Source organism: Netta rufina (genome assembly GCF_964035555.1).
Source record: "Netta rufina genome assembly, chromosome: 23".
Taxonomy (NCBI): Eukaryota; Metazoa; Chordata; class Aves; order Anseriformes; family Anatidae; genus Netta; species Netta rufina.
Window position 1 is genome coordinate 1322925 of NC_140147.1, and position 12615 is coordinate 1335539.

Here is a 12615-nt window from a genome sequence, read left to right on the forward strand (position 1 = left end):
CCCCTGCTGCCGTGGAGCTGGGAGGTTTTGTAGGGTACTGGCCCAGCCAGCAGAACCAGCAGAGGTTTTGGGGATCCGTCCCAGGCTCTGCTGGCTTTTTACCCCCTGCCTGGCCACGGGCATCCCGCAGAGACCCTCATATCCTCGGGTCTGGCCCCCAGTGGAACTTTTAAAGAGGATTTCCGAGGCCGGGTGCTGGTGAGCGAGGAGGGCCTGCGTGCTCGGAGCCTGCTGCCCTCTTGGGATTGCAGCTCGAATTCCTGGCACGGACGGGGAGGCCGGGATTTGAGGCCAGGATTTGCATCTACAGGATTTCCAGTAAGTTTTGCAGCCCTGGTATGCAGCTGCAGAGCTGCCGGCTGGGGAGGGCGACCGGCGGGACGGGGGCTCCATGGGGAAGTTGGGATGGGATGGGAGCAAAACCCAGGCTGGTGCCCTCCGTGGGGGACTCTGGGGGGATCCCAGGGAAGATTTGGGGGCACACAGAGGGCAGGAGGTGGCCAAAACCTCTGCACGAGGGAGCCTGAGCTGGGGCTCGGTGGCTGGGAAGGAAAATGCTGGGGACAGGGTGCTCGGGGCTGGCTGTGCCCTGGGAGCTGGGGACAACTGGGAGCAGGGACAGGGGGCAGGGAGGGCTGTGGAGCACCCGCGTCTGCCAAAAACTTGGCCAAACCAGCTCCGTTACGAGCCAGCCGGCGTGGTGAGAGCAGCCTGCCTTCACTCACAGGGGGGGGCTCTCGCTGCAGCTCACACACATTTTGTGTTCTTCAAGCTATTTATTTAATGTTCTGTCTGTCCATCTATCTATCCATCCATCCATCCCCACTTTAAACTCCTTCAAGCAAACGCAAGGCAGAGCCCAGCTTTGGGTACAGAGCTCTCCTTGGGCAGAGCCCAGCTCGGGTGGCTGCCAGCCTCCATCCCCAGGACCCTCCGTCCCCAGGACCCTCCATCCCTGTGAGCCTCCATCCCCAGGACCCTCCGTCCCCACGCAGCAGCCACCCGTGGGTGCCCTCTCGTGGCCGCAGCCCACACGCGGGGTTTTCACCCAATATATTCTATTTTTTCCCATTTTTGTGCTGACTCTGCTCCAGGCGCGATGGTGCCCATCCTGCACGGAGCTGAGGGTGCTGCTGGCTCCCAGCCCTTTTAGGACTCCCAGGGGTGCCCTCACCTCCTCACCTGGCCCAGGAGCTGCAATTCCTGCACCAAACTCCCTCACTGCAACAACCCGGCCCCGTTTATGGACTTTACACCACTCCTGGAGCTGCTCCTCGCTGCGAAACCACGGCGAGCTCAGCTCTTCTGGCAGGAAAAATGAGCAGCTGCTGGTGCTGGCACTGTCCCTGCGCTGTCACAGCTCTGCCAAGGCGCTGCACAAAGCCACAGAGCCCCTCCTGGACGACGTGCCAAGTATGTCAAATCGCCCGATGGTGGACACAAAGATTAGGAGTTACAAAACCTCAGCCGTGTTTTAGCCAAGACCCAGGCTTGGCCCCAACGCCGCCGGGATCCTCGCCGTGTGCTCAGTGAAACCTGGCTCCTGGAGCTGGTTCACACCCGCCCCAAACCCCTCGCTGCTGCAGAAGCTGCAGGGAACGCTAACAAAATGCTGCTGTGCTGAGGCAGGCACCATACAGCGACCCCACAGAGACCTCCTTGGCTGGTGGGCACCAAAAGAGCTCCCACCCCACCGCTCGTGTTCCCAAAGACCCCAACCAAGCCCCTTCTGCAGCCACCCTCAAGCCCCGTTTGCTGGTTTCACCACTTTGGGGTGATTTTTTCAGGGACTGGGGCTGCGCTTCGCTTGGCAGGTTGATGCTGGGCACCGGTTCCCAAAGAAAGTGCAGACGTTATCTTAGAAAGGAAATTTATTTTGTTTCATGAAGCTTATATTACATGCATCGACTGAAGCTAGTACAACAGTTAACAGCAGGGCTGGGGTTTGTCCAGACTTCCATTAGTGTTTCTGGAATAAACCAGGCCAAATTAAAGAATCGTTTGCCCTTAGAAAATACAGTCATAATACAAGGAATGTTTTTGTTTTCACTTTAATTACTCTTCCCCTACTCCCTGCCCCCTAGCTGCATACACTCAATGCTCCGGCTTACCAAAAAAGGAGGCAGGAGAGGAAAATCTAACACACATACACACTGCCCCCCCCCCCCACGCCCCTAATGGACCACTGAGATGGTGGGACTGAATCTAGCTCTATTCGGAGAAAAATACAAAGAGAATACCGGGAATAAAGCTCTTACAACAAACCAGAGGCAGTACCCTTTAATCATTTCACTAGATAAAAACGTTTTACACATCGTTCAATGAGATGCTGCCAATTCCTTTCGATGACTTCTCTTCAGTTTCCAGGGGGTCGAACGAGCAGCTGAATACACTGAAATATTGACTTCTGAAATTAAAAATACAAATATTGCCTTCTTGTCAGTGTCTGCTGGATATTCTCTCATAGCCACCAGAGGAAGGCGTATAGTGCACCAGAGACCGCAGCCTACTGTAGGCTGAATATTGAGCACGGATACAGAGAAGCAGATGGGTTCATCAGACCGGGTCGGTACGGCCAGCGTGGGGCTGTAACGTGGTTTTGTTTCCACACGGAGACACGAGGTGCCCTCAGTCCCCTGTCACTTGCGTGGCCTGGCCGTCTGAGGTTTGGTTGGTGGACTGAATGAACATGGGCTGGGTGATGTCCTGGCCTGCAGGCATGGTCACTTGCTGGATCTGATAAAGCTGCTGGAGGGGGAAGAAAGGGCTGTCAGTTCTCATCACACACACACAGCGCTCCTTCCCTCCGAGCACATTAACCCTACGAGTTTAGTGGTGCTGATAACAGCAGCTCCCAGGTCCAAGTCATATCTGTCCCACAAAACAGAGCACAAAGCGCCGCTGATAGGATTTAAGCAATGGATGTCTGGAGTAATTCTGTGAATTTCTTATGCCCAGACTGAGTTGGCGCTGCTTATGCAATAGTCAATAGCTAAACGTTAGGACCTTTATTCTTGAATTGGTTAGGATTAAAATGCATCCTAGGCAGAGTGCAAGGGGCTGGGTTGATTTGGAGGAGCTGCAGCCAAATGTGAAGAATCCACCTGAATTAAGAGTGGCACAACATTCACTTATCCTGCGTCTGCTTAGGGTTTGGTGGCAGTAGCAGGGTTTTACCTGGAGGAGTCAATTTGCCAGAACACACGGACTTTAAAACAGTCTTTCCAGCCTTTGACTTCAAAGGGACGTAGCACCAACAACCTCCAAATTCTTACCTGTCCATCTGTGAACTGGCTGAACTGCTGCTGTCCTTGCTGGACTTCTGTCTGCGTTATCTGCAAGGGTAAGAGAAGGATGATCACTGAGGGCATTTTGGAGAGGGCCAGGACCCCACCAAAATATTCTGCCGCGGCCTTTCAAGAGCATTTAGACTCTTCCAAACTTCGTTCCCCCACCACGTGGTAAGATACATCTCATGCCGCTGGACTGCAGTCATGCTGGTGCTAACTGCAAGTCAAGAACAGGGGACATGGGGTTCAGCTGTTCCAAACCAAACACAAGCATGTCCTCTCTGACTGGCACCAGGAGAATGCGGCTCCAGGATCACAGAAAAGCAGCAGCTCTCCTATCAGGCAGAGAAGAATCCCTTGGTGACCAGCCTCACCAAGACCACGAGGTAACCTGCTGGCAGCAACGCTGGCCCTGATGTTTCACCTCTACAACAGCCCTCCTGAGAGCGTGCGCTGCTGCTGCTCCTCCCTCACCCAGCCAGAAGGAGCAGAAGTAAAGAGAAGGCTGATGAACTGAAGTTTTACCTGCAATCAGCTCAGAGGCAGCACGAGCTTTATACAGTGAGAGCCACGCACGCACGCACACACACGCATGCAGCTTTCACGTACAGGTAAAGGAAACTTCCACTACGCTCCTCGCTTCGTTATTCTGACGAAGGTAACAGGAAGAAAAGAAACGCAGGAACCCTAGCCCAAGAGTTGGTAAAATTCAACTGGACTTTGCAGTTTCAGGAGCTAGGGAACAACACTTTAACAGTTAATGTCAGCCCTGCCGTCAGAGTGCGTACCTGCTGTGCATTGGTTGCAAGCGTCTGGATCTGCCCCTGGACTACCTGGGTGCCTGACACAGGTTGGGCTAAGCGGATATACTGCAGCTGGCCAGCATTCAACTGAACCTGGAGACAAGCGGAGGGGGCAGGGAAAGAAAATTAAACAGGTAACTGTGTAACCTGAAACACACAAACTTGCCTTCTCGTTTCCACAACAGAAGCCAGAGTAATAGATGCCATGGGAAGCTTCAGTTGGTTACCGGTTGAGATGAGCAACTACCACTACCTGCCAAAGCAAGAACGATGTCCACAGAACTCCTCCAGGTTCTTGAAGGAAACCCCAAAGAAGCACCACATCACTTCTTTCTTTCTTTCTCCAGAATGGAAGTGGTCAGTTAGTAGCTAAAGCATATTAATTGCTAAATTTCCGAAAGCATCAAGGACACTCATTTGTCTTTTTAGTTAGGAGAACCAAGTTACGACTTCGATGCATTGTTTCACATAAAGAAAGCTCTCACGAGCTAGCTGCACACAATGACACTCCTGTTACATTCTGCCAAAAAAATATAAAAAGAAAATACGGGAAATTTTCAAATACACGAAGGCAGTGCAGATGACAAAACCCAGGGATATTGCAAGATAGTATTTGGAACCTTTAATTACAGCTCTTCCCCACCTGGCAGAGGCCAATTCTTTGTGTCGGTGCTTTGTGTTTTACGTTCAAACGCAGATTTATTTCCTACAACCCAGATCTTGCAAGGGTAGATGCCTGGGGGAGTGGGATGTGAAGGAAGTGTCATCGCAGTAACCTCAGCTCTCGTTTTGCATTTTCTGTGATACAAACAGCTGATACTGCTAATACCCATCTGAGAAGCAATAAAAAGCTCACCACATGCTTGATATTACTCTTGAATTTTTCATTTCGCGTTATTTATAGATTCATAGCCTTCAGGTTAATTATACACAAAAAAAAATATTTTAAGTTTTCTTCTTTTTAAAAAGGGTGAAGACAGACACACAAAACACTTGAACACGGCTCACTTGACAAAGGTTGGAAGTGCCTAGAACATGGGCTTGGCATTTACACAAACACCGCTGACTTCACCAGCTGTGTCTAAAAGCTCCAATATTATTTCAAGAGCAAATAAACTCCACATGAGCATAAACATTTCAATAAAGAATCTGTTTCTGCACTGAGATCTGCCTGCAGAGCATGTTTTCCACGCTGGGGGTTTCCTGCTTCGATTTTAACTATACTACCAACAGAATGGATCAAAGCCATTTAGAAAAACTGCTCTTCCAGAACTGTCAGTAAGCTCCACAGAGCTGGCCTGGCAATGCTTAGGCTAAGATACAGATGAAATTTAACACAAAATTAACGTGGGAAAACAAACGATTACCATTTAATTGATGGAGAGGCTTCCTTCCTTCCAACTTTGCTCAGTTTTTAAAAAGAATAAAGCCACCTTCCCACAGGCAACCCACAGTCCCAGAGCAAACACAGGGAAGAAGCAGAGTATCAGGAGCGTGTGGAAAGCCAGCAGAGAGTTTTGGGAAGATTCTCTCAGCACTCTTGCAATCTTCAGAGGTGCTCCTGGTTTTACGAGAGAGTTTCAAACTTTTATATCTGCGTTAAGAAGGATTCTTAGCTGAACCCTAACAGATACCAGGGTGAAAAAAAAAGAACCATCAGAAGACAATGGTAACTGTATTGAGATAGAAAGGGGAAAATAATAAAAGCACAGCAGAAAGAGCAAAATGGATGGCAGCACTGAATAGACTGAGGGCTGCAGCTCTGTGGAACCACACAAAGTGCTTTCCAGGTGAGGGCACTAACAAGCTCTCGTGGTGAGCGCACGGCTCCCCCGCTCCATTGTCCTTCGTTTGGTGGAAGCAGAAAGGGGGAAAGGTGTTTCATCTTCCACACACTGTGGTTCTTCGACACGTTGTGATTAGAAGGAGATCTGTTTAACTACAGGCAAAACAGCATCTCTGCTAAATGCTGAAGGGAGAATTGTGAGTATTTCATTAAATCACCACTCCCAAGTTGCGCTGTTTTATAGTCTTATGCTTGTTAGAGACTCAAGCACTCCTGAAGACAAAGCTTCCATGCTCGGGCACTTGACAGTTCTTATCTCATATCTGTTAATTTAAGCAGCATCCGAGGACCGGCCATAACTACCTGCTCTTAAATGCTCCCAGGCAAGAGGACGGTAGAAGAAAATGCCTGGCCAAAAGCAGGCACTAATTAAAAAGCCTCCAGACACATATTTTCATAAAGCACATGATCACTTACAACTGGATGCACCTACGTGGAGAACAGCACTTTGTGCACAACGCTACGGTCCCCTCACAGCTGCTTTATAAAGATTTCTTTCCCTCAGTAGATCTCCAAATCCTTTTCTTGCAGGGAGTTGCAGCATTCACCAGAGACGACTGGAAAACAAGTCTGAACTGTTCTTCTGTTGCCAAACCAAAGGAGGATGCTGCAACACTCGGTACTGTTTTAACAGATTCACTCAAGCAGGGGTGCAGATCTCCTTCCCAAAGGCTTTTAAGAACAACTATTGCAGAGAGGCTTCCATAAAGAAAGAAAAAATAAGAATGTAAGAGAAAGGCAGTGGAGAGCGCAGAGGAGAAAAAAGGTTGCTTGTAGGAAAACACCGCATTTGGCAAGCAGTGAGCTTCCTTTCGGACCAACACCTTAAGCCGAGCAGTCGGAATTAGCTGAAGATTTAAGAGATGAGAAGAAGTGGGAGGTGAATTGGAAAAATCTGGCAGCACCGACCACCTGAACTTTTCTCCAGATGCTGTGTCAAAGCACAAAGAGACAGGGGGAAGCTTAGCGAACCTTGACAAGCCAGACTTGTGGAAAAGATGGGTTTTGCCCCAGCCATGGGGAAGCCTCGTAATAAGAGAAATCAAAGTGAAGTGCTTGTCTCGGTCACTTGGTCTGACCTTCGTGTTGCTGGTTAAGTACACAGAACTGGATGGATTTTTTTTAAGAGGTGCGAAATTTTCCAGATGGGAATCAAGAGACCCAGCTTTGTGGTTGTTAGAAGCTACAAAGAAGGGAAAAAATGCCATTTTTTGACCCATGTGTTTACCTAGGACATGTGCCAAAATTTACCTCTGATGTTGGGCACTCAAAATCCCGTTCTTAAGGCCTCAGCAGATCTATGCTAATGTGAAAGCGAGAAGATATTTCCTGGTTCTGCAAAGCAATTCCTCCAAAGTATTTCGTAAAATATTTTTTATAACATAAAAGCTTATTAATAACTCACAGATGGCACCTTTCCCACTCAGTCTGCCAGGTCCCGACTTCAGATTTGCAGAGGCAGAACCAAGAAAAGGCAACAGAAGTTAATTACACTTTATTGAAACCATGTTGTAGTGGAGAACTCAGGTTTACCCTGGAAGTATTTTATTTATTGCTTCCTAACAGCAAGTATTCCACTCAGGGGAAAAGTGTTGGTGGTGGGCACTGAGTCTGCACTAGACGGGTTGGATTTATTCCCCCTTTCACATCACACCTGGTTTGTTTTCCTCTCCTAGTGCAGGAAACACACCACTCAATCCAAACTTCCTCTTACAATTAAAAAAAAAAAAAATAAAGCATCCATGTACAGTCTCATGCCAGAACACCAGCAGACGGTTCGTTTGCAACGTTACACGTTTCTGGTGGTCAGAAGCCTTACCGGGATCTGCTGGATCTCTCCCGTGTTGGTGATGATCTGCTGCATGACTTGCATGGTCTGCCCGGTCCCGCTCTGCGCCTGCTGGGTCTGTCCTTGCGGCTGGGCCTGCACGATCTGCACCTGCTGGCCTTCTCCCACCTGCATCGTCACAGGGGTGGTCTGCGTTCAGAACAGCGGGTAAGGGCCGAGCAAGGACCTGACACAGGTCAACAGGATGCCAAAAGCGACAGGCAGGCTGCTCCCGAGACCCACCGTTATCTCCTGATGCTTAAATAGCCTTGGAGAGAAACCAGGACCTGCGTGATCCTCGTTATTAACATCTCTGAACACCTGGCCTGCTCCTGCACGCTTATCTTTACGGCGCTGCTGTGAAGCAGGAAGCTGATTTTCTGATTTTACAGATAGGTAACTGTGCCAACGAGAGGCACGGAGACACGCCACATGTATTCAAGAAAATGCCTGCCAGTAAGGGCTCAAACTGAGACTTCAGAGCTCTGAAGATGGCAGTGGGCTGGTAACTGGAACCTGCTTCCTACAAAAGCAAAAGGTGCCACACCAGCCTCACCAACACACCACGATTGCCAAATAAAGGAAAAAAAAATAAGGAAAGAAGAGCAGGCCCCGTTTCTCTATCAATGTCAACACTGTGCCTCTTAAAGCATCTCTTCATTGTTTTTTCAAATCATTTTCCTAACCTCAGTATGCTATTAATAAAGGTGAGGAGTGGAGAAAAAAAACACACAGTGAGAGTCACATGATTGACAGTGGACAAACACAGCCTCAAACTTATTCCAGCTTCACTTGCATGGGGAAAAAAAAGAATTCATCCTACGGCTGCCACTGCTTGCTCTTGACTAAAGGTTTCAGTGGCTGCACTGAGCTGCAAAGCCCCCAAACCCTGCTCAGCACTCACCTGCCCCTGCTGCGGCTGCGCGATGATGATCTGCCCGGGCTGGATGGTGGTCGTGGACGTCGTGGTCTGCTGCCCTTGCTGCTGCCCCTGAACCTGCACTGCAGCAGGCTGCTGGGCGAGCGTGAAGTAATACTGGACGGGCTCGGCTGGGGTCACAGCCTGACGCACCTCCTCCTGCAGCACAGGGAAAAGGTAGGTGAACGGGGAGGGAACAGAGCCACAGAGATTGCCCACCCCATCTCCCATAAGCATACTCCACGGGAAACAATGATCAACCCCTCATCCCTAACAGTTTAACTCAGGTAACCCTGAGATGACAAATCCAAACCGGCTTTCCTGATTTATTCAGCTGTATGGAAATCAAAACCATTTCCAATATCTTACGTCTAATCACGCAGTCACCAATTTCATTATGAGAAGCGAATGTATAAAATTACCAGAGCTGAAAACCACGCAACTCCTCATCAGTAAATTCCATCATCGCCTGTTATCTCAGCACTGAATGAATTGCAAATGCACCAGGAAGACTCACAGAGCCTCAGCTGTCAGCAAAACCCTCTTCTTAGCCCACACGTCCAACACAAATCTTAATCTAGCTCTGATGTTAAGCCCCTCGGAATAGAAGGCACGCACTTGATGTATGCTGTAGTGCCTTTATTTATTTATTTAAACCCAGCTTTTCCAGATCCGTAACGACTTCATCTTGCACCATGGCTCTTGGCAGCCTGATTCTGCTGCTAGCAGGAATCTCTCAAGAGCGTGAAGAAAAAGCCTCTGCTCTAGCTCACGGACTGAAGCACAGGCTGCAACATGGATGTTTTGCTTTATCTAAGGACGTCTTTGGGAAAGAAAAACCCCTTACGATTAACAATATCTTAAGCAGGGAATTTTAGGCAAGATCTGGAGCGATTATTAAGTGGCAAGCAGTTAATGCTGAAGACTCCAAACCCTCAGGCTCCCCGGAGGAGCAGTCAGGTCTGCACCTCGCAGAGGATGCGGCTCACCAGCTGTTCACTCCATGGCAGAAGGCGTAAACAATCCTCTCCCAGCCACCTCGAGTTCACAGCTGAGAGTGTAGGATGTTTACACGTGCTACAACATGGTAGGCTCCAGGCTGCACGAGTCCCTTCTGCTCCCCTGCATTAGCAGCAGGTTGCTCGTGGCTTACCTTCAGCATCCCCAACTGGATGGAAAAAGAAGAATTTGTGTTAAAACAGAACTGGTGAACGCTGCCTGATGGGCACCAGGCTTGAGTAAGAGAGCCTTTTCCCCCAGATGCTAGCCTCTGGGAGGGACAGCAGCTAAACAAAGGGAGATTTCTCAACAGCCTACCAGAAGATCACGCCCCAAAGGTTAAGCTGTTCACAGTTGGCTGTAACCAAGGAGTGACTTCGGAGCGGGGCTCTCAGAGCAAACATCGGCGCTGCCCCACAGCACCGCCAGCCACCAAACACGTGCAGGACTTCCTACACACGGCAGTTCACCGATTAATTCCCCCTCGCTTCATCCAATCCTCTAGGGAAGGGATTAATAACAAATTTAAAATATACATTCAACAGGACACGTCTCCAGCTCATCATAACCCTGCACGCCCAGGAGAGCTGTCGCTGTTCCTGTGAAGCCCAGGCCTTGGGCACGCTATTTCTAGAGCACTCCAATCCTCAGTTCCTACCCAAAACCTCAATTAAGGTTTTCCAGGTTAAAGGTGCCTTTGCTAGACACCGAAGTGACTCCAAATCCCCATCTGCTCGCAGTAGGTTATATCGCATGGCTTGCTATCCTTTATTTTCAGGCCATAGCTTTAGTTACCAGAGCAACATAACAGTCACGGCTTCATTCCCAGCTCCTCCACGTAACCAACACTAACTTGTCAAACAGTCTTTTCCGTGGTAGAGATAAAATACAGATTGCACCCCCAGCCAAAAAGCGCAGGCTGTCAGCCTACAGGCAGCTACTTTTCAACACTGTTGAATCAGAGGAATATTTTCCACTGTAGAGTCCTGACCTGGGCTGTTATCAGGCAGCTATTTCTCCAAACTTCTCTTGCTGCTAGAAGTCTTTTTTAATGATTCAGCAGTGTTCAGAAAGAGTGAATATTTCATCTCCAAGGCCTATTTCGGTCCAAACCTGACGGGGTCCCGCTGCTGATGCTGTGCAATCCTACAGACAGTTCTGGTGTGACGCATCACGACAAGTGAACCTAGCAACTTGCACGCATCCAACACAGGCTACTAAAATACTTCACGCATTAATTTGTTTATAAATCACGAGGGGTTTCTTCTTGCTGTAAATCACAAGGCTCCAGGCAAGGGAAAATATGGGCAATGTTCTCCCTCCCCAACACCGAGTACTCAAATATAAATATATATATAAAAAAATATATATATAGCACTACAACGTAGAATAACTGAACGAGGCACTAAAAGAACTGAATTTGCACTGCCAGAACTCTCCTGCCTTACCTCAGACTGCAACCTGAACCAAACTGAAATGGGGGTTCCCTTTCCCCCCAGTTAGCACAACACTGAGAGCAGCTGCACCAGCTGCTGCTTTGTTTTTATATTTAATACTGAACTGATGATCTTTGGATAAGTCATCTCTCCTGTACTACTGCAGGGATAAAGCAGGGAACTTGTGATGAAGAGCAGAAGGAGCCATGCCATGCTCCCATACAAGATGTTCACCCTGTGTATGGACCACAGAGCTCCCAGCACACCAGTAATGAAGTCTTGAGATATTACTAATTGTAACCACAGCTGATTGCAGCACTGGGGTGGACACTCCTGCACATACCGTGACGTGGGAAGGCGTTTTCTTCACTTACTAGAGAGTCACAGTGCTTCTGGAAATCAGAACCCAAGGTTAACTCAACTCGGGATGTCACCAAAAAGGATGAAGTGCGGATTTCCTCCCTTTGGTGGTCACGGCAGTAGGACCATGAGGATTTCAAGACAAAAAGTAAAACAACCACCTCCAAAATCCAGATCTACAACGAGGCCACTGCCTCTGCGCTCAGAGCAGGTATCTTCTTGCATGCTGTCCTGATTTATATTGGAATCTTTTCTTTGACATCTCTCGTATTCCAAGTAAACCACTTGCCAGCAAGTTGTTTTTACAGTATTCCAGCCTCTCCAGTAGCACCCATAAGGAAAGATATTTTAAGGATCATTTTGCACATTTCAAAGACTAAGGCACTGCAAACCTCCAAAAGTACCAGAAAAACAGCTGAAGAAAGCACATAAACTGTTATAAGCCACTGCAATCTACTGTTCAGAGAAGAAATTGCTGCAGTCAAGCCCTGGGCAAGGATTCCAGGAGCTGCTGAGCAAGGTGCAGCCCTGCCCAAACCCTTCCCTAGAGGTGCACCAGCAGCAGGAAGCCCAGAAGTTTTCTCAAGCAACGTGTAACGAAGAGAGACCAATAATCACTGGGCTGGTGAACTTTGAGCAGCAAAAAGAACAAGATTTTAAGCAAAGGAGATGAGTTCATCTGGATCTGTTTCTCTGTGCATTTGAAGCAGCAAGACAGCTTCACCCCCACCTCGCTGCAATTTTGTCACCGTCTCAAACACGAGGGAACCAAGCGCTTTGTGAAGCACGAGCCTGTTAACTTTCAAAGGACATCTTGTGCTCAGATGACCGCAGCAGCCTGCCGCTGTAAACATCCGACTGAAAGCTCCTTCTAACACCTTACAGCTTCCAGTCAAGGATGTTTACAGTAGCAATGACTGCCCCAAAGGGTGCATAGCAGTAGCACCTCCTGCAAAGATGCCTGTTTCTTCCTTTCACAACACTCAAAAGGATGCAGACTCAGCACACTTTTAAGTTATTTTTTTTTTAAATGCTGGCAACATTTGTTTTCAGAGCTCTTTAGCAATGTTTTTGTTACTTAATTAAATCCCCAAGTTAAACTTCTGTAAATCTTTACGCAAACTATAAAAAAAA

At 48.5% G+C, this 12615-nt stretch overlaps 1 protein-coding gene across 7 annotated transcripts in view; it reads right to left on the bottom strand.

The window, feature by feature from the left end:
* Nucleotides 1-2265: 2265 nt before the first annotated feature.
* Nucleotides 2266-12615, bottom strand: part of NFYC (nuclear transcription factor Y subunit gamma) — a 28024-nt gene continuing 17674 nt past the window's right edge. For 3 of the 7 annotated variants that reach the window (XM_084300727.1, XM_084300728.1, XM_084300726.1), the window contains exons 6-10: nt 8672-8845; nt 7759-7917; nt 4079-4186; nt 3276-3335; nt 2266-2748 (exon numbers count right to left, since the gene is read on the bottom strand). In XM_084300727.1, the coding sequence (XP_084156853.1) occupies nt 2629-2748; nt 3276-3335; nt 4079-4186; nt 7759-7917; nt 8672-8845 (621 nt within the window). In that variant the 3' untranslated portion in view covers nt 2266-2628. The remainder of the gene's footprint in view (nt 2749-3275; nt 3336-4078; nt 4187-7758; nt 7918-8671; nt 8846-12615) is intronic. The other 4 variants (XM_084300730.1, XM_084300729.1, XM_084300732.1 and 1 more) reach the window with 4 other exon arrangements.